This window comes from Protopterus annectens, chromosome 1.part0 (assembly GCF_019279795.1).
Source record: "Protopterus annectens isolate FY-2018-M chromosome 1.part0, PAN1.0, whole genome shotgun sequence".
Lineage (NCBI taxonomy): Eukaryota > Metazoa > Chordata > Ceratodontiformes > Protopteridae > Protopterus > Protopterus annectens.
The window spans coordinates 433883626-433903625 of NC_056725.1; the positions used below are offsets into that span (position 1 = coordinate 433883626).

The 20000-nt window shown below is 40.1% G+C and overlaps 1 protein-coding gene across 1 annotated transcript in view; it reads left to right on the plus strand.

The window, feature by feature from the left end:
- Positions 1 to 20000, plus strand: part of MDGA1 (MAM domain containing glycosylphosphatidylinositol anchor 1) — a 3256518-nt gene that overhangs the window by 1449895 nt on the left and 1786623 nt on the right. Inside the window, exon 6 of the mRNA XM_044060326.1 lies at positions 6763 to 7032. Within this exon, the coding sequence (XP_043916261.1) occupies positions 6763 to 7032 (270 nt within the window). The remainder of the gene's footprint in view (positions 1 to 6762; positions 7033 to 20000) is intronic.

Below are 20000 nucleotides of genomic sequence, written 5' to 3' on the forward strand. Positions count from 1 at the left end.
CTTACAGAGAAAATGGAAACTACCCAGAAACAGTGACGAGAGAAAAGGATTAAACCTCAGAGCTAAGAGGCATAGTTCTTCACCACTGAACATACCTCTCAAGTGTACCTCATTATGAGGAAAGTTCCTAATTTTGAGTCTTAAAAAGACTAAGTTCCTTGCAGTTCTACATTGATAACTTAGATAAATAATACTGAATCATATTAATTAATTAAAATAAATTTTAGGTATAAAGTAGCATGTTTTAATTATCTTGTGAGCTTCCTAGTTGATGTTGTTAGTAAGCTGCCAGTAAGTGTCCCATGTTGCCCATGTGTTCCACATGTGGTCCTCATTTTGGGGAGAGAAGGATGAGAAATATGTCACTGAGCCACCAGGATATGCTAGATAAGGTGTTACAAAAATGTTAGTTATCTATCTGTATGTATCCCTTAATAAAACTCATTAGTCTGAGATGGACTGATTGAAAAAAGGTGCTATTCCAGGTATGTAACAAAAGTCTAGACAACTACCTTAGCATGAATATTTAAGAGGGAAATAGAATGGCACGGCTTGATATTGACAGATAACTTCTACAGACAGCCTTAGCATCATCAATAGGATGTTAAAAGCTGAAGAGCAGATGTTGCTCAAAACTTCGCTTGAGATTTATAATAAAAATTATTTTTCCTATTTTTTTCTTGTTGCCCTTTTTTGTTCACAACATGTATTTGCCTCCATGAGCTCTGCTACATTAAAGAGGGTTTAGTATACCATATCTATGCTGATGGCACATGAATTATATGTTGCAATCAGGATGTCCCATAAGTCTCTGTCTGATTCTCATACTGGTTTAGATTGTATCTTTCAGATCTATCTTTTTCATCTGAGGTGTTCTAGAGTCTATATGCAGATGACTTGAAAATGGGTAAACTGGTTACATGTGTTACAAACAGGGCATGTTTGCAAAAGAAGTCACTAAATTTACCATTTTGCGCAGGAGAATAATATGCGAATAAATGCATTAAAAACTAAAACATATGAGATTTGGGAGATTTAAACTCAAGTGTGAATATTTAATTCATCGCATAGTGATTAAAACTTTTGATTCATTTAAAGAGCCAGATACATAAAAATCTAGCTTTGAGTTTTTATAATCATATCAACCAATTTTTTAATTATATTTATAAAATTATAGGTTGTATCAAAAGATTTAAAAAGTCTAGTAAATCAGACATGATGAAGTCATTGTTTGTTAGTTACATGACAATCAAGAATGAGTATGGAATAACTGTTGGGAAACCTGTTAAGAAAACAAGCATGAGGAAACTGGAAAGAGTACAACGGAAATATATCAAGGGTATCCACGGATGTGAACATTTACGTTATTATGAAAGACTAAAATATCTGAACTTGTACAGTGTTTCATATAGATATTTAAGGGGGGACCTTATGCAGGTATATAGAGCATTTAGAAACAACTAGCTCTGGGAATGTTTGAGGTTATCAAAAAGTACTAGAGAATCATCAGACAACCTATGTAGATGACTCTATAGGAATGAGAAGTGTACTAATTGGTTATCTGAGAGAATAGTTACTGCATGGAATAGACTAACAAACTACATCAAAACAAGCACTAGTTTATTTTTTTAAGAACAGTCTGAACATATATTATGGGAACAATTGTTCTGGTATATTGGCAGACTACAAGGCCATTATTGCCCATGCTTGAAATATTTGTATGTATGTGCAAATATATGCATATTTATATGTACATGTATGTATGTATGTTTGTATAACTCTACCTCTCCTTTCCACATGATGACATGGCAGTGTGTATTCCCTGATTGTTGATCTAGAGATCATATATTAGAGGCTTATCAGAAATTGTTTGAAGTTAAACACCTCCAAGACTAACACCTTACCAGATCATGCAACTTTGATAGACTCTTCCACCTCCTACTTGCCTAATTTCATAATTTATAATGGCAATAGGCTTAAATTTCTTGATAAGTTCAGTAACATAGGTGTGATATTGTATTCAAGACTGATAACTTAGGAGGAGGCATCAGGCATAGTAAAATCTTCATGCTTTCTATTGTGGAATATCACATGGATTGATTAAGCACCTGTTACCTGAAGCCATCTTCTCAGCTGTTGTTCTTTTATTGTCCTGTTCAGTTCTGGATTAGTGCAATGCACTGACTCTGTGACTTTGTAACACTGAGCTTGACTGTTTATAGATTGTGCTGATCTCTGCTGCAAGCTCATTAACTGGCACAACTCATTAGCAGCATACTACCCCTGCTATGCATAACCTGCATTGGCTTTCTGACCATCTATAAAATCATAGTGCTATATTACCCATACCTGAATGAGCAAGTGGTGCCCTATTCCTTGCTTAGGTCTTACATTAGGCCTTCAAGGGATCTGTGGGCAGTTTGACAGGTGCATCTCAAGACCTCAGAATTTTGTTTCATTTCTCAATAAAATCCTCACCTGTGGTATATCCTGCAATGGTGGCATCAGGTGTGTCTGTCATTAGCTAACATCCAGGGTTCTCTTAAAACTTATCTTTTTGAACTGGCCTATGATAAAATGAAATAACTATATATTTTGTAGTGTTATGTATCACTTATTAAATCTAATCTGTTTACTGTGCAGTTTTTATCAGAGCATTTGACAAGTTTGTTTTGATGTTAAGGAATTTTGGGTTAAACATACTTGGATGAAATTGAAGTTGAACTTTTGTTACTTTTAGTTCTTGAAAGTTGCATATATAGATATCATTAGTGAGGACCATAATGATTTGCTGCACATATATTTCTTACTGAGACATCAGAAGGTCTTTGTAAAAATTGCAAGAAATACTGATATACACTGGATCCTTAAGCAAGACCATTCCCTAATTATCTTGTCCCCCCAAAACACACACACACACACACACACACACACACACACACACACACACACACACACACACACACACACACACACACACACACACACACACACACACAGCTTACTAGTAAGATAGTTGGCTGATCCACCTGAAATTGTTACTAGGAACATTAACACACGTTTTGCTTTCATGGCTTATAGAAACATCTGTGAAGATCAATGTCTGTCTTTGTTATGCAGACTGCAGTAAACGATAATACAGTTATCAACATTATTATATGAGATGTTCCAATTTTCATCCACCATGTCAACTTGCAATACTAAGCTTTTTATTCCCTTTGAAGCTGCAGGATATAGACCACTAACTTTAACTTTTGTCACTGTACACAGTAATTGTTTGTGCTTTACATTTTCTCCATTTTAGCTTATCTGTTTTCTATGCATTCATTCTAAGTTAATTTAAGAAGTTTTCTTAGGAATCCAGTCGGACCACCATCCGATATATTTCTTAAGTTCAACATGGAGCAGGCACTCTCTTCTTCCCTTGCTTCTAAAACAAACTAACACAAATGAGAAGTAATCAACAAAGGTCTCTTTCCCTAATGCTGGTGCATCCCTAGTACTGCAACATTTAAACAAGGGGGAGTGGCCTATGCTACTATGTTACTACACTACCAACTGTAAATTTGATTGCCTGAATCCTGAAAGCAGGTAGTAGGCAATGGTATAGCAATGATGATGGACATGATGATAATGTTACATTTTAAAACTATATTTTTCCTTTTCCTTCCCAATTTCCTTCTATTTTTTCTCATATTTTCTGTTTTTTTCACAATAAATTTTATTTTTCATTTTTGGTATTTCATTTTTTTATTGAAAGGGGATATATGAATGGTTTGGTATTTTTTTGTTGTTGTTGCCTATTTGTTGTTCAGTGCCTTGAAGTAAGGCAATGGACAACTCTTCCACATTAACAGACCCACTACCTTCTTCTACCTTTAAGTACCCACCCAGTCTACATTCTAAAGATTGAAGTACCCAGTCTACTATGATTTAAAAAACATTTTCAAAATCAATCAAAAAAAAAACAAAAATAATCATCTCATAACTTAAAAATAAACTTTACTGATGGTACCATATGTCACTGAGGGACAGATCATTTAATATAGGAAAAATATGAACACAGTCTTGCATTTTATAGGATTTTTTCACAGTCTTGAATTTCAGTATTTATTTTTACTATTTTGCAGGAAAACTAGAAAGCAGTAATTCATCTGAAGCAATAAGCAATGAGCATCTTAGTTATTTTTCCCTTTTTTTCATTGTCTTTTTTTTGCTTTGTCTGCACTTTTCTTTTCTTAGTTTCTTATTTCTTTGTAGGTATACTTGCAAGTTAGAAAATATTATAAACTTGTTTTGTGCACCTAATTCTGACATCAACAAACCTCAGAATAAGCTTTGAAATTGTTTACCATTTCAAAGTTTACCTGTACTGTTTTTGACAAAGTGGTGCAACTAATTAAATGATTACCTCTTAAGACTAACCTTATTGCTTCCAAATAACAACAGTGATGAGTATGAATGTGAGATCAGTTGCTTCCATTTGGCAGAACAATATACAGAATTCACAGCTTTAAAAGCACGAGTGAAAGATTAAAATATAAATAGCAGATTAATTCAAGTAAAATGTTTATAGACATCTTACAAAACTACATACCATAATGAAACGTTTTCAGATTTCCTACATTAATACATACTGTGTTTCAATTCTGAGCAATACTGACATTTTTATGTTGTTTTACTGACAGTCAAAATCAACATTAATGCACGTTAAATGATCTTCTCATCATCAGTATAACTCATCTAAACCTCACAGATAACCAGATTTCGTAATTGAAAGAAATGTGCACCAAACATTTAAATTAGTATTTAAGTCACTATGCAATATATGCATATAAATCCCATGTTAAGGACAATTTGGGGTCAAGCAGACAGCATTCCATAGCTTAGCGCCAGTACGCTTTTCCAAGGATCATTCAAAAAGGGTAGGGATTACAGTTTGCAGCTAGGCATTGCCAAAATGTTCAACTGTCACCTTGTCAGAGAAAAGACATGGGAAGAGTAGTCCCTTGTATCCAGCATACAAGAACTGATACCCTTTCTGTGCTGTCAGAAACTTTCCATAGAAAATCATTTCCGAGAAGTATTCCAGAGCCAAATAATTCAGAGGGAGTATACATGAAGGCACTAAAATGTATGAGCAATTATAAGCAGCAGACAGAAGAGAAGGGCAGAGATTACATTATGTTTGTAAATTGTGCATCAGATTGGAAACTATGCATAATCACAGAGGCTAACAGTCTGATTTTATATGTCAGAAGATGAAGAAGGCTTGTCTGGTATTATGTGATGTGTCATAGCAGGAAGCATATTATAGGAAACAGAAGTGTGCATTCTATACATGGAATATAGTAGATGCTGCAAACAACCAGTTTGGGGAGCTGGTACAGATATATACAATCTTTAATGTATGCACATCTCTGATGGGCACATTATATTTCCATCTGGTAGCCTGAAAATGTACTTATAGATATGGCAATCAGCTGTTGATATGCCAGCATGACAGTCTAGGTAAATTCATCTATAAATATTATTACTTATATTAATTTTATGTATATTGAGCAGTCTTGTTAGTTTCTTGAGCACTAGTACATATGGAAAGTCCATGTGCCTTTTGGTTTGTGCTTGTTATTGATTATTTAGTGGGCTAGTTTAGTGCAGGACTAAAACTATGATCTACTAATGAGCTTCCTTCTGTAGTCAGAGAGTGAGTCTCTCGCTTTTTGTTTGTCTGTTGCATAACTCCTACAAAGTCACTTAACCAAACAGTGCCCCTGGGCTTATTTGCCTAACAAATGAATAAAATAATAAAGAAAGAAAGAAAATAAGCCACTCAGTAGTATGTCTTTGTTCTCAAAATAGTCTTTCTTAATAAGGAGAAAAAGTGTTTCATGCTTTGCCATTAAAATAGTATTTAAATATTTAAAAACAGTATAAAATAATACTTTCTTTTAATGCACGTTAGTTTATTAAGTAGTATATTTTTTTTATACTTTACAAAAAATAAGTACTGAATATACTACAGCTTTTCTGCCAGCTATGGAGGTAATCTAGATTTATACTGGGAGCACTTCAGGCTTACAGATGCTCAGTGAATACAATATTTTTTGTAAGAATTTCTGTTTCACTGCTCTCAGCCTCTAGCTAATTACCCAGGTGCCCAAGGTCACCAACATTAATGTTTGTCATGTGAGGCAAGCCCAAGTGATTTTTGATAAGGTAGGCTGGAAACTTTTTCTGTCACTTCCCCAGGGTTTAGGCAGAGTTCTATAAGCATCATTATGCAGCCTTGATCATATCACCCGTAAGCACCCAGCAGCTGATAATAAACTGCTGATAGACTAGTACTAGAGACAGAATGATATGCATTTCCTGGTAATGAGCCAAACCATTGCTCAGCATGCCATCGTGGCAGACAAGCTAGAGCTTGTAAGACACTAATACAGCTAGAAAATGTGGGAGATAATTTAACAGCCTTTAGAATCAATGACTTCTAAATCTGACTGTGCATGTGATAGAATAACATTAGACTTGGACTGATGTCACCCTAGCTATTTTCTGTTCAAGTTTATACTAACATGTTTGCAGGCTTTAAAGGTTTTTAAATAACTAATTTTCTCTTTATTATTGTGAAATAAATAAGATTATTCATTTTCTGAAACCATGTTTTCATGCTGTAATTTTATTTTTGTAGGACTGAATATACCAGAGGTGTATATGTGTAATTCTTTCTTTCTTTCTTTCTTTCTTTCTATCTCCTAGCTCCAGCAAACCTCAAGCTGTCAGTCAATGAAAGTCTGGTGGTGAACCCTGGTGACAATGTCACAGTACAGTGCAGTCTCACTGGAGGTGACCCCATCCCAAGCATCTTCTGGACCCACACTCCTGGCTCTATGCCTGCGAACAGTCGAACTCAAGGGGGAAGTTTGACCATCTGGAATATGCAGCCACAAGATTCTGGATTCTACAACTGCACTGCTAGCAACAATGTGGGGAATGCTGCTAAGAAGACCGTAAATATCATGGTTAGATGTAAGTTTTGATTCATATCAGCTGATATAATGTCATTCAAAATGATGGCCTGTGACTCATACAGAACAACTTAAGGAAAGAAATCAAGCCACTGAGCAGACTGACATTTGGGCATGAAGATTTTGTTTTAATGTGGCTGTCTTTGCTTCTTAAAGTTATAGTGCAAACCTAAAGTAAGCATTCAGAATTATAGCAGATGTGTAATTATCAACTGCACAAATTTACGTTACAGGTCAGTTTGGTAAGGTATCAAATATTCTGAGCTGAGAAATAATTTTATGGAATCTGTAGAAGTGATACTGCATTTTCATATGATAAGAGAATACCGAATAAATTAGACCTGCACATTCAATAGACAAGGATTTGAATCTGCTACCCTTACTTTATGTTTTATGAGGCAGAAGCATTTGTTTGAAATCATTTTTCACATCTCATGGGCTTCTAGGTAACTCATAAATCAGACATGGTGATTTCCTTAAAACACAGGTTGGCCAAAAGCTATCTCATGTACAACACCATAAAAGATAGAAAAAGGTCAGTACAATTACTTGGCATGTACAATGCCTTTTAATTTGGGGTGAAAACATGATTTATGCAGCTGACATTACATTTTTAGAAAATAGTCAAGGCGATAAAGAAGAGAAAAATACACTTACGAAAATACAGAAGCCTACTGGCATGTACTACTTGTTCTTCATTTTTAGGCATATCTTTTTCTGTACATTGTGTTATTTATGGCTGCTTAAATGGTACCCTATCCATTGCTTTATTTTCTTATACTTTTTTTGTACAATGCAATTCTCATTGGTGTTTTCACAGTAGCTAACACTATTTAGACTTGTTCAAAAAGACCTGGGCCACCCTTTTAGAAAAAAATTGTTTAGTGTAGGGATATTAGAGGGAGACCCAGAGAGACAGAGTCAGGGATAGAGACAGGGAGAAATTAAGTTTGGAAACAGATGAAGTTGTCACGGAACAGCTTTAATGTGTTTGAGGGGGGGGGGGATCTGGGATGTAAGGAGGTAGGTAAGATGGGTTTAAATGAGTGGGTAGGGAGCAGGTAGGAAAGAGTTAAGTAAGTGGGAGGCTGGTGGAGGAAGTGAGGTAGGATTAATGGGTGGGTCTTAAGGGTTTCTGAGGTGGGATTTAGTGTTAAGATGCACATTTGGTGTGATCTTGTTGTTGAGGCAGGATCATGTTCCAGACAACCTAAAGCGTGAGTAAGGTAGGCCTTGGGTGGTTTCCTAGCATACAGGTAAGTACAATTGTTCAAAGGGGGCATATTTACCGAAATATTTTTTTTTTCTCTCGAGTGGTGGGTGCAAGGGGAATTTGTGGATTTGTGCTGGAGAGATCGTTCAGCGAGGGATAGAAGAGGATAGGTTTAGGGGCAGGGACATGGGTTATGTAAAAAAATAAATAAAAGGAAAAAGAAAAAGTGGCGAAAACTGGGGGATGTGCTTATGTTTGTGGCAGATAGATTGCAGGATTAGGCTAAATTAAGGGGGAAAGTGGGTGTGTTTGTTTGTGTGCATTGGTGATATAGTGGTAAATTGATTTACTTGTAGCATGGTCCTGAGCCTTCGCTTGCGTGGCATGGCAGTGGTCAGTTTTCAAGCAGCTGGGGTGCTGTGCTGGTGGTCGGTCATGGCGTCCTGGTTGGAGGCTTCTTTTCCATAGGTAGGGCTCTGTTTTGTTTCCGGTGGGATAGCCAGGGCCAGGAGATGCAGTCCAAGGATGGAGCAGGTAGGTATGGGTCCCTTCTGTAGTTTATCATTGGTGGTAGTGGGTTTTTGTGGCCTTACAGGACCACTTTTCGTTGATTGCGCATGCGCATTGACATGGAAGGTCCATTTAAAAAAAAAGGAGGGTAAAAGAGAGGAATATCCTTTTTAGTTCTGGGTTTTCTTTTTTCATTAGTTTTGCAGGTTATTGAGGGTTTCAGGGTCCATGGCTGTTTTTTCATTGGTGGTTTAGTGGTTTCCCTGGTGGTCAGTGTGTTCATTGGTTAAGGACAGAGCTGGTACTGCGTGCTCCTCACTAGGTGGCTACTGCACATGCACAATTTTGCCGCAAAAGCGGCTCTTTTAAATCAGGGAGTTAAAATAAAAAAATAAATAAATAAATAAAGGGGGGGGTTATTGGTAGAATAGAAATCGGAGGGTTGTAGTGCCAGGCAGGGAGTTTAGGAGAGGAATTAGCGAGTGATGGGTGGGCAGTTATGAGGCAACATGGTGGAGTCGCCTCTCTCAGCATAGGGACTTATTAAAAAAAATAGTAATAATCAATAAAAATGGAAATAAATAAGGAAAGGTAGTTAACACTGGTAGGGGTACAGGATTAGGGGGAGGCTTTGGTGGGTAGGGGAAACTTAGTTTAAAAAAAAAGGAAAAAGTGGTAGCTCACAGGCGTTAGTGGTGCATTAGTCTGGTCATGGTGTACATGGCCCTAGGTTTGAGGCTTGGCAGGGTGGATTATGTGGATTAGTTAGTGGGGGAGCTATGTTTACATTATTATTCATAAAAAAAAAAAAAAAAAGAGGAGGGGTTGTTTGGTTCAAGCTGTTACTCTAGGGTAAGGGGATTGACAGAGTATATGGTGTAATGGTACATTGCTCTGGTTTCAGTTTATAGGGTCCTGGGTTTGACACTCAGTCAGAAGGGGAACTTTGGCTGCTGTTACCGGTCATGTAGTTTGTGTTGGTGGACTAGTTGTACATTTTAAACTAACGTTACTGTCTAGCTTTAATAACATTTTTTTGTGTGTGTGTATGTGTGTGTTCCCTGTGCTTTCACTGTTTATTTCTTTTCACGTATTGCATTCGGAGTGAGTGGCGATCATGGCAGAAGCACTGAAGCCGAAATGGGTGAGTATTGTGGCACAAGTGGAAGACTTGTTTAGAGAAATGCCTAATGACATTCTGACGGCCAGCACGCATGTTCCAAATACTCAAATAAAGCTGCAGACAGGGACTGGAACTCGGACATCGAGAGCTAAGACAGCCAGACCGACAGCAACGGCAGGGAGGACAATGGAGGTTGAGATGCCGGCGGCAGCACCTTCAGCCTTGACAGGTAATAATCCACCAAGCTTGGTAGGGGTAGAAGTTGTAGCTGCAGTTATGGGGAGTGATTGTTCAGGGTTTAGTGGGCGTATACAAGGCACTGCATTGGGTAGGGGTTAGTACATTATCGCTGTTAGAGGAGGATTTGGAGCCTTATCTAGATGAGTTAGGGTCAGACTTTGGGTCAAGGCCGGGGGATTGGTTGGTAATATACACATTAAGGCAGGAGCGAGCACCAGTTCTGTTAACTCCACACATATCACTTGTAGTGAAAGAGAAGATTTGGAAAGGAGAATTTATTGATATTTTTGAGTTAATTGATGTGAATGGGCTTCAGCGGTTGATGGAAGTAGAGACGACTAATGGGAAGGACCTGTTGGCAGCACTGGCAGCCATAGGTCGCAAGCAGGTGGGGAGGTTTTGGCAGAGAACATGGGATAATTGGTTCTTGGGATTTATATACTACATGGCAGTATGTTTGGAGAAGGATAATTTGTTGGCCTTCCACTCTTGGCCAATTTTTTGACTACACAGGAGGCACTGAGGTTATGGCCAGGTAACTCATGGCTTTGGTATGATCAGAAATTTCATAAAAGAAAGGCTGTTGACAAATCCATGCACTGGGAAGTCAGACACCCAGATATTTCGCTTTCTACCATGATGGACACCTTTGGATTGGGTAACAGAGTGGGTCAGCCAGTGGAAGGGTGTGCTGGGGTATGTTGGGTTTTAACGCAGGAAGGTGTTCATGGCTAGGCTGTAGAGTTTCTCATGCTTGTTGTAAGTGTATGGGAGTGCATGCAGCTATGCAATGTGGTATGGGTGGCAGTCAGTTTGGTGGTCCGGCATCCTGTTTCACAGTTCCAAGAGGTTGGGGTGGTCTTCACATGGCACTGCAAAAAGTACGTGGCTGGGCTAATTTTTATGGTCAAAGGGGGGGGTCCTTTTGTGGAGGTAGGGGACACCCAGGGGACCCATTCACCTATTAAGGTTCTGGTTTTGAAGGAGTTGCTGGCACATTATCCACTGCCTGCTGTGGCTGGGGAATTTATTGAGAGTTTTTCCAGTTTTTTTTTTTTGATTAAGTCTACTTTGGTGAGTGACGGTAAGGTGGGGAAAAACTTGAAGTCTGTGAGAGGGAGGGAGGATGTTTTGCAAGTCTTGATTGATAAGAAGTGTCAGGCTGGGAGATTGTTGGGCCCATTTGATTGACCACCTTTTCCCCAAGTTAAAGTGTCACCTTTGGGTTTGATTCCCAAGAAAATGCAGGATGAGTTTCATTTAATTCATCGTTTGTCATACCCTGAAGGCAAGTCTGTTAATGATTTCATCCCCAGGGAAGAAGTTAAAGTGACGTATGCATCCTTGGATGATGCGGTCGCATCATTAGGAAGTTTGAGGACCCTTGGCTGGTTAAGGTAGATATTGAGGTGGCTTTTCACTTGTTGCCAGTGCGGGAGGAGGACTGGCCATTATTGAGCATGGCGGTGGGTGATTTTGACACTGCCATGCCTATGGAGTGTACAGTGGTGTGTTCTGCTTTTGAGAGGTTTAACACAGCACTGCATTGGATATGGCAACATAGGGTAGAAGGACAGCAAGCAGTTCACTATCTAAATGATTTTTTGTTGATGGGTGAAGGATGAGAGGGGGCCCAGGTGGTGATGCAGAAGTTTACCACTGGCTAAGTATAAGTTGGAAGGTCCTGCAAATGTGCTGGACTTTTGGGTTTGACAGTGGATGCAGGCCAGGGTTTGTTTCATTTGCCAGAGAAAAAGATGGTTTGGCTGCGGGAGAAAATCACCTGGGTGAAGTCCAAGAATAAGGTCTGTGTGAGGGATGTGATGTAATTGTTAGGCTTGATAAATATTGCTTGCAGGGCAGTGCATCCAGAATGTACATTTTGCCAGTCAGTGGCTTTTCTCTTGAAAGGTGGGAAGAGTAAGCACCACAGAGTAAGGGTCAGTAAGTTAGCGCCAGAGGTCTAGCTTTGTGGATGCAGTTTTTACATCAGTTTAATGGGATCACATTTTGGCAGTCAGATTGGGTAGGTCAAGGGGAACTGCAGTTGTTTACAGACGCGGCTGGGGGTGTGGGCATGGGAGCTTATTTTGCGGGGTAATGGTTCTCAGCACCATGGCCTGCTCATTGGTCTGAAGACTGGAAATGGGACATTGTCTTTTTGGATCTGATGCCAATTTAGACGGTTTCTGTGGTATGGCAGGATCGTTTTAGGGGAAGGAGGGTGGTGTTAAATTCAGACAATATTGCAGTGATGAGAGTGTTGCATGTTAAGATGGCTAAATCCCCTCATTTGTTATTGGTTCTTTCTAAACTTGTGTTGCAAAACTTGTTGATAAACTTTTCATTTACAGGGTTGCATGTGTCGGGGTTAAGAACAAGATAGCTGACAGTTGTCTCACTTTCAGTTGTAAAGATTTCAGCAGGTGGCTCCAACAGCAGCAATGCATCCCTCGGTCATATGAAATGAGATTTGGCAGTTTGGGCAGTAGTGATCAACGGGTTGGTACAACAGTCATGGGCGGTATCTACAAGGAGAACTTATGGTAGGGCACTGTGCGATTTTGATAGTTTGGTGAAGCAGATACCGGAAGAAGAGTGTGAGTGGTCTGAGAGTTTGTTGCTGCATTATTTAGCCATGCTGAGGAAGGAGGGTAAGGCAGTTCAAACGGTGAGGGTGGCGTTGGCAGCTATTGGAGTATTTGCTTGGTCAGCCAGATTAGAGGACTAGACTAGGTCACGGATGGTGGGGAGATTATTGAAAGGTTGGGGTAGAGTTGAAGATCCTGCTATAGATAAGAAATGACTACTGGGATTTTAACAATGTTGCTAAGGGGTTCATAGGTTCATAGGTTGGTACTAGGCTATTGGCCCTAGGCCCTATACAAGCCTAGACATAACAATTCCCTGGCTATTTCATCCCACATTATTTACTTCCCTGGACCCCTGTCCAGCAGGGCGAATGATGTGATCCCCAGGGTGAGTTTCCTTTCTCCCATCCAATCATCAAGGTTCCTTTTGAAGAGGGCCAAAGAGGCGCTCTGCTTGACATGTATGGGCAGTCTGTTCTAGAGTCTGGGGAATCTCTTGGTCAGGAACCTATCCCTCCAGCATGTTTTGTTTATTATGATGACAAGATTTAGATCCCTGGAGCATGTGGCTCTGAGGGATTGGGATTTCTTTAAGTGTAGCATGTCCAACAGCTCTGGGTTTGACATGGCCTTGTATGTTAAGCAGAGATCACCTCAGAGTAGACGATATGCGACTGAGTATAGCTGGAGTTTTTTCAGGCGGTCAGCATAGGGCATCTGCTTTAGGCCTGTGATTCTTTTAGTGAGGTATTTCTGTGGCCTTTCCAGTTGTTGCAGATGTCTTGAGAGGTACTTACCAAATGGGGCATTGTATTCTATAATGGGTCTAATGAGGGATGAGTACAGTGGGACAATGACCTCCTTTTTTCTGAATGAAAAGCCCTTAGTGATGAGGTGTGCCACATAGAAGGATTTCCTGACTGTTGTGGTGATGTGGTTATTGAAGGTGAGACCACTGTCCACCTGTGTCCCTAAGTCTCTTATCACACTTTTGGTGTTTAGTGTTCTGCCACTTATGTGATAATTCATGGGTACATGTTTTTTCCCAAAGGGGATAACTATACATTTCTTGGCATTGAGCTTGAGCCTATGGCTCTGGTATCAAGCATCTGTTTCTGTAAGGTCCTTTTGTAGAGTATCCACATAATTTGGGGATTCAATAATGGCTCCCAGTTTGCAGTCATCTGCGAACTTTGTTAGCCAGAGTCCCTTAGTATTGTCCTGTACTTCAGAGAAGTAGATGCCAAACAAGAGAGGTCTCAGGACTGAACCCAGAGGTACTCCACTTGTCACTTGTCTGGAGCTGGATTTGGAGTCAGCTACTTTTACAGTGTGGGTTCTGTCAGTAAGCTAGTTGGCAACCCATCGAGTGACATAGGGATTAATGCCCAGCTTAGTAAGTTTATCTATGATTCCAGAGTGGGGGATGGTGTCAAAGGCCTTGGCGAGTTCCAGATAGGCTGTGTGGAGTGCCTTACTCTCGTCCACGGCTCTGAAGATTCATTCGAAGAAGTCACTAAGGTTCAGGAGACAAGATCAGCCCTTCATGAGCCCAAACTGGGTGTGGTCCAGTGTTTTAAGGTTGCCAATGTCTTTGTTTATAAGTTCTGTGATAATACGTTCCATGACCTTGCAGATCAGGCTCGTCAGACTGATGGGGTGGTAGTTCCTGGGATCCAAGGTGGATCCCCCCTTGTGGAGTGGGATAACTATAGCTGTGCGCCACTCAGTGGGCACAAAGCCTGAGGTGAGGGTATGATTAAACATGACACTTAGGTGAGGTTTAGGTAGAGTATGCGGATGTGTGGATGAATGTGTGGTGTGGAGTACAGCAAGCATATGGATGCATTGTTGGGCTTTTCCTGTGTCTGAGTTGTTGGGTTCCTTGGTGTGGGATGATGTGCTTATATTGCCCAGGGCAGTGCATATTAGACTGAGGAAACTGAAGACAGATCAAGAAGGGAGAGGGACACCAATAGTTTTGGAAGAGGTTAAGTCAAGCTTGAGATGTCCTATGATGTGGGGAAAAAGATTGTGTGTGGCTAAATGAGGTAGAGTTCAGGGGTTAGTTTTTACATCAGTAGGTGGTATAGCATTGATGGGTCAGCAATTGAATTTAATTATGAGAAGGACTCTTAGTAGTGTTATTCTAGAAGGGGACAAGCTTTCTTCTTATTCTTTCAGGCTGGGCAGGGCATCTGATCTAGCGAAGAGAGGATGTTCAATTGAAGTTATCAAGAGGGTGGGGCGGTGGTCTCCCAATGGCTTTTTGGCTTATATTAAGTCATTTGTTTGAGCAGCTTCGGTTTAATTTAATAATTTTTTTTTTGTTTTAGGGGAAAGGAGAATCGTCATCTTGAGTCATTCTTTCATATTTTAGGCAGCTAGGCATGCGGCAGTTAGACGCAATGGAATGAATTTGGGTTTGGAACATTTTAGATTGAAGGTTACCTGGGATGGTATTAGAGGGTTGATGTGGAGCCGGATACTGCAGGTATTTACCATGTTGCAGAGTCAATGAGGACTGCTGCATGTTTTGTTGATTCATTTAGGGGGGAAATGATTTGGGTAGAATTCCAAAAAGGCAGTTGGTTTATCACATTTGCTAGGATGTTCAGAGGTTCATAGGTTCATAGGTAGGTACTAGGCTATTGGCCCTAAGGCCTATATACGCCTAACCAAATGGTATCCTGCCTTTTGCCACCCAATAAAATTGTTTTCCTGTGCCCCTGTCAAGCAGAGCCACAGAGGTGATCCCCGGGATAAATTTCCTATCTCCCATCCAGTTATCAAGATTTTTCTTGAAGAGTGCTAATGAGGAGCTTTGTTTGATATAGATAGGTAGTTTGTTTCAGACTATGGGAAATCTCTGGGACAGGAATCTATCCCTCCAGCATGTTCTCTTTATTGTGGTGAAAGGGTTTAGGTCCCTAGAGCGTGTAGCTCAGAGGGATTGGGATTTTTTTAAGTGGAGCATTTCCAACAGCTCTGGGTTTGACATATCTTTGTATGTTAGGCAGAGATCACCTCTGAGTAGGCGATATGCGACAGAGTAAAGCTGGAGTTTTTTGAGACGGTCTTTGTAGGGCATCTGTTTGAGGCCGGTAATCCACTTTGTGAGGTATTTCTGCATTCTTTCCAGTTGTTGTAGATGTCCTGTGAGGTACATATCAAAAGGGGCATTGTACTCTATAATGGGTCTAATGAGTGATGAATAGATGGGAACAATGACCTCTTTTTTTCTGGATAAGAAACCTTTTGGCGAGATCTAGGCAGGCTGTGTGAACAACTTACCCTCATCTGTGGTTTTGGTGACCACTTCAAAGAAGTCTATCAGGTTTAGGAGACATGATCTGCCTTTTACAAACCCAAACTGGGTAGGTTCCAGAGTTTGGAGATTACCAATATCATTGTTTATAAGTTCCATGATGATACATTCCATAGCCTTGCAGACTAGGCTCATCAGGCTAATGGGGCGGTAGTTCCCGGGGTCTGTGGTGGCTCCCTCTTTGTGGAGTGGGATAACCATTGCTGTGCACCATTCAGTGGGCACAAAGCCTGAGGTGAGGCTATGATTGAACATGGCACTTAGGTGGGGTGCCAGTTCATTCTGTAGTTCATGTATAACGCAGCCTGGGATGTTGTCAGGTCCCATGGATGCTGTGTTCTTGGCTTTTGAGAGTGTGTTTTTTACATGTGCAGCCATGATTACAGGAACTTTGCATTCTTTCGATATAGAGATGGGCCCTTTAGGGGGTGAGAGAGGGGTAAAGTTAGCAGTGAACCTATCTGCCAGGATGTTGGCAATATCAGTTGGTTCTCTGTATGTATTGCCATTGTGCTGTAACTCAGAGCAGATCTGAGTGTTGCCATTGAGATTCTTGACATAACTATAGAATGCTTTGTGGTTGTCTTTAGAATCAGTGGTGATTTTGTTTTCATAACTAGCTTTGGAAGATTTTATGAGGAATCACAGCTTCTTACTGAGGCTGACCACGGAGTTCCTCCAAACATGGGATTTTACTCTTTTTTTGCAACAGTTTCTTTCTTCTGTTGTAGATTTGTTTATGGCAGGGAACCACAAAATTGGCTTCCTTTTTCTGGAGGATAGCATATTGGTTCTGTTAGGGATTGCCCAATCCATGCACTCGTGTAAGTGCTTATAAAGTGCATTTGTATAGGATTCAGCAGTAGTATCTCTATTGTCCATCAGCATGGATGTCGTGAAGTTTGTCACTTCTGTCTTAAGAAGCGTGAAGTTGGCTTTGGAGAAATTTTTTACGGTGGTTTCCCTAATGGGGGGTGGGGGTAGGATGTGGATGTCTATGGTGATTAGCTTGTGGTCGGATGTGAGCAAGGAGGAATTGACCTCTGGTGTGGAAGACCGGTTGTCCATGTTGGTAATGACCAGGTCTAGGATATTGCTGCCCCTGGTGGGGGTGTGGATAAGTTGATCCAAGGCGTTGGAATTTATGAATTCCAGAAAACGTTGAGCACAAGAATTGGTACATGAGTAGGTTTCCTAGTTAATGGTAGGGTAGTTGAAATCCCCCATTATTAGTGTGTTAGGTTGAACCCTAATATTTTCCAATGTATCAAGAAATAAGGAGTGGGAATCCTGGGGCATGGTGGGGGATCTGTAGCAAGCTTCAATTTGGATTGCGGTCTTGCCCAGAGTTAGTTGCACTTGGATAATTTCGGATGCATTATGCTGAGTAACTAGCCTGGAGGTGTGGATATCCTTAATGAATATGGACACGCCTCCGCCTTTAGTGTTTTGATCCAGGTTAGGTGGCTTAAAGGTGTGGTATGAATTATAGCCTGGTAATGCAGGGGTGCTCTCTGAAGCCTTGAACCAGGTCTCTGTCACTGCACAGATGTCGATGTTCTCCATTTTAAGGAGTACCTCGAGTGAGTGCATTTTGAGGTTTAGACTTCTAGCATCAAGTAGCATTACCCTCAGCATTACCCTCAGATTTTGCTTGCTTGTACCTGTTATGGTGGTAAATTTCTCATTTGAACCTTGCCTAAAAAGGCACTATAGGGGTGGCAAGAGCCATAGCCTGTATCCAGAATCCCAAGGGTGGCAGGTGCAGGCCATCTCTAGCAAAGCATCGGTCTGTCGATCATATCAAACTAGGCAGACAGATACTGGATCCCCTTAGAATGACACCAGAAGCTTAACCAATTGCTTGAAGTCAGTCATTTTGTCCTTGTGCTGTTATATCATTCTGGGTGATGGTAGGATGCTACTCAGGGCTAGGGTCATACCTGCCTGGGCTACAAGATCAGACAGCACCTCCATGTCTCTTTTCATGTATTCCAGGGAGGTACGTCTCAGGTCATTCACACCAACATGGACAATGACAGAGTCATATTTGCTCTTGTGGAGTGACCTGAGTGCATGCGTTATGTGGTGGATCCTGGCACCTAACAGGCAGCTGACAGTAACTTTCTCCTTGTTTAGCCTGGTGAATGGAACATCATGTGCCTGACTATGTAGTCGGATATGTGTTAGCATTGGGAAGGCTTTTTCCATCAGTAGTTTTGCTTTGATCTGAGATTATTCCTAAGTTGGTCTTGAGGGAGGCAAAAATTTTTTCTGCGGTGGAGAGGGCTTCGAAATATGTTAAATTTACTTTGACAAAATATTTGACAGAGATGGGGGTGCATACTATCCGGCATGTGGAGTTTGAGGACAGGATTCCCATGTGGTACACGGTGGATGGGGTTCATCTCAGCGAATTCGGTCTTGATTTGTTTAATTTATATTTGGGGGTAATATTGCTTATGTTTATTTATGTTATTTTGTTGCAATGAGTTGAAGTTGATTGTTTCTAATAAAGTTTCCATATTTACCATTTTATTATTCAGTACAATAAAGGTCATCAAAGGTCAGTGGGTGTCTGTGTGGTTTTTAAAGCGGACCATGACAACATCCTGTCAGAAGCATTAGGGGAGTTTGTAAAAGGAAATGAGTTAGTGAATACAATGTATGGAAGGAAAATGGGATGAGCCAAGGACTGGAGAGGGACAGCTGCCTTGGGACTATTTGTAACACTTGGTTAGACTTAGTAAATTGTTCACTTTACTTCATCAGCGCATTCGCATATACTTTTTGAATTTATTTCATCAGTTTTACTAGACAAGCTTCGATAAGGCACTGACTGCACTTCTTTTATTAACATGATATAAATGTTCTTTAACTCTCTCTCTCTCAATGATCTGTCGGTTTTCCCTACCTAAATTTGAAGTATTTGATACAATAAGCTACATAAACTATATGTTCAGTGCTGCACATGGCAAATACTTCAAAGAAGTATATTTTATCAAAGCATGTCTTAGCCACAGACTCTACACATAGCTTTAAATTTATGGCTATAACAAGGGTATTTGGTACTTTGAGGGGAGGTGACATTATGGAACAAACTGAGACTAAATGGATAATTAGGTTAAGGAGTGACTATGGGCAAGGGTTGAATGAGTATGTCCCCATTAAACCTAAGTTAAAGTCCAGACCCCTAGCTAGGTAAAAATTTTTATAAACATTTTTATATATATGCTTTTGTCTTTTTTGTTATTATTTTTATATGTGTTTTGCATTTGTGTACATTTCATTGTCCTTAAAAAGGTTTTAATTGATGTTTAACTAGGGTTTATCAGTAATAGTCATGTGACCAATTTGTGTTTAAATTATGGCTATTTAAAGTTGAAATTTTACTATGTTTGTTATTAGCATTTGGAGAAGCAGCAGGAAGCTGCAAAAGCGCTCATGCCATTGTAATAAATGCAGTTTTAACCTGGAGAGTTCTGCTGTTTTTTGGTCCAGTGGTGTTCTTGGAATACATGGAATTATACAGGGCATCCAAGTTCAGGAGTGGTTGGTTAAGGTAATGAAGCACAGATCTTGTATGTCTGAAGGAGTTGACCACTTTCTTAGAAGACAGTCTTACAAATATTTCAACCTTAACCCTTTGTAATTGAAAATGTGTGTTAAGCAGATTGTGTTCTCCAGGTCTTGCAAACTTCCTAACAAAGCCAATAAACTTTAGTAATTGAAGTACTGAGAGAGAAAATGCATTGTGAACATGCCCAAACAAGGATGCCTTTATTCAACTCTATGGTCAGCAGTTTGACTGTTGTGAGATATTGTTGACAAGTGTCTGCATCAGTGCAAGCTCCCTGTTACAAGAACAGTCTACCTTTCTTCATTTAGTATTCTGTGGTACTGTTAATAAAGCACAAAGGAAAATAACTATTATTTTGCCCCACCGCAAGATTCTATTTTGCAC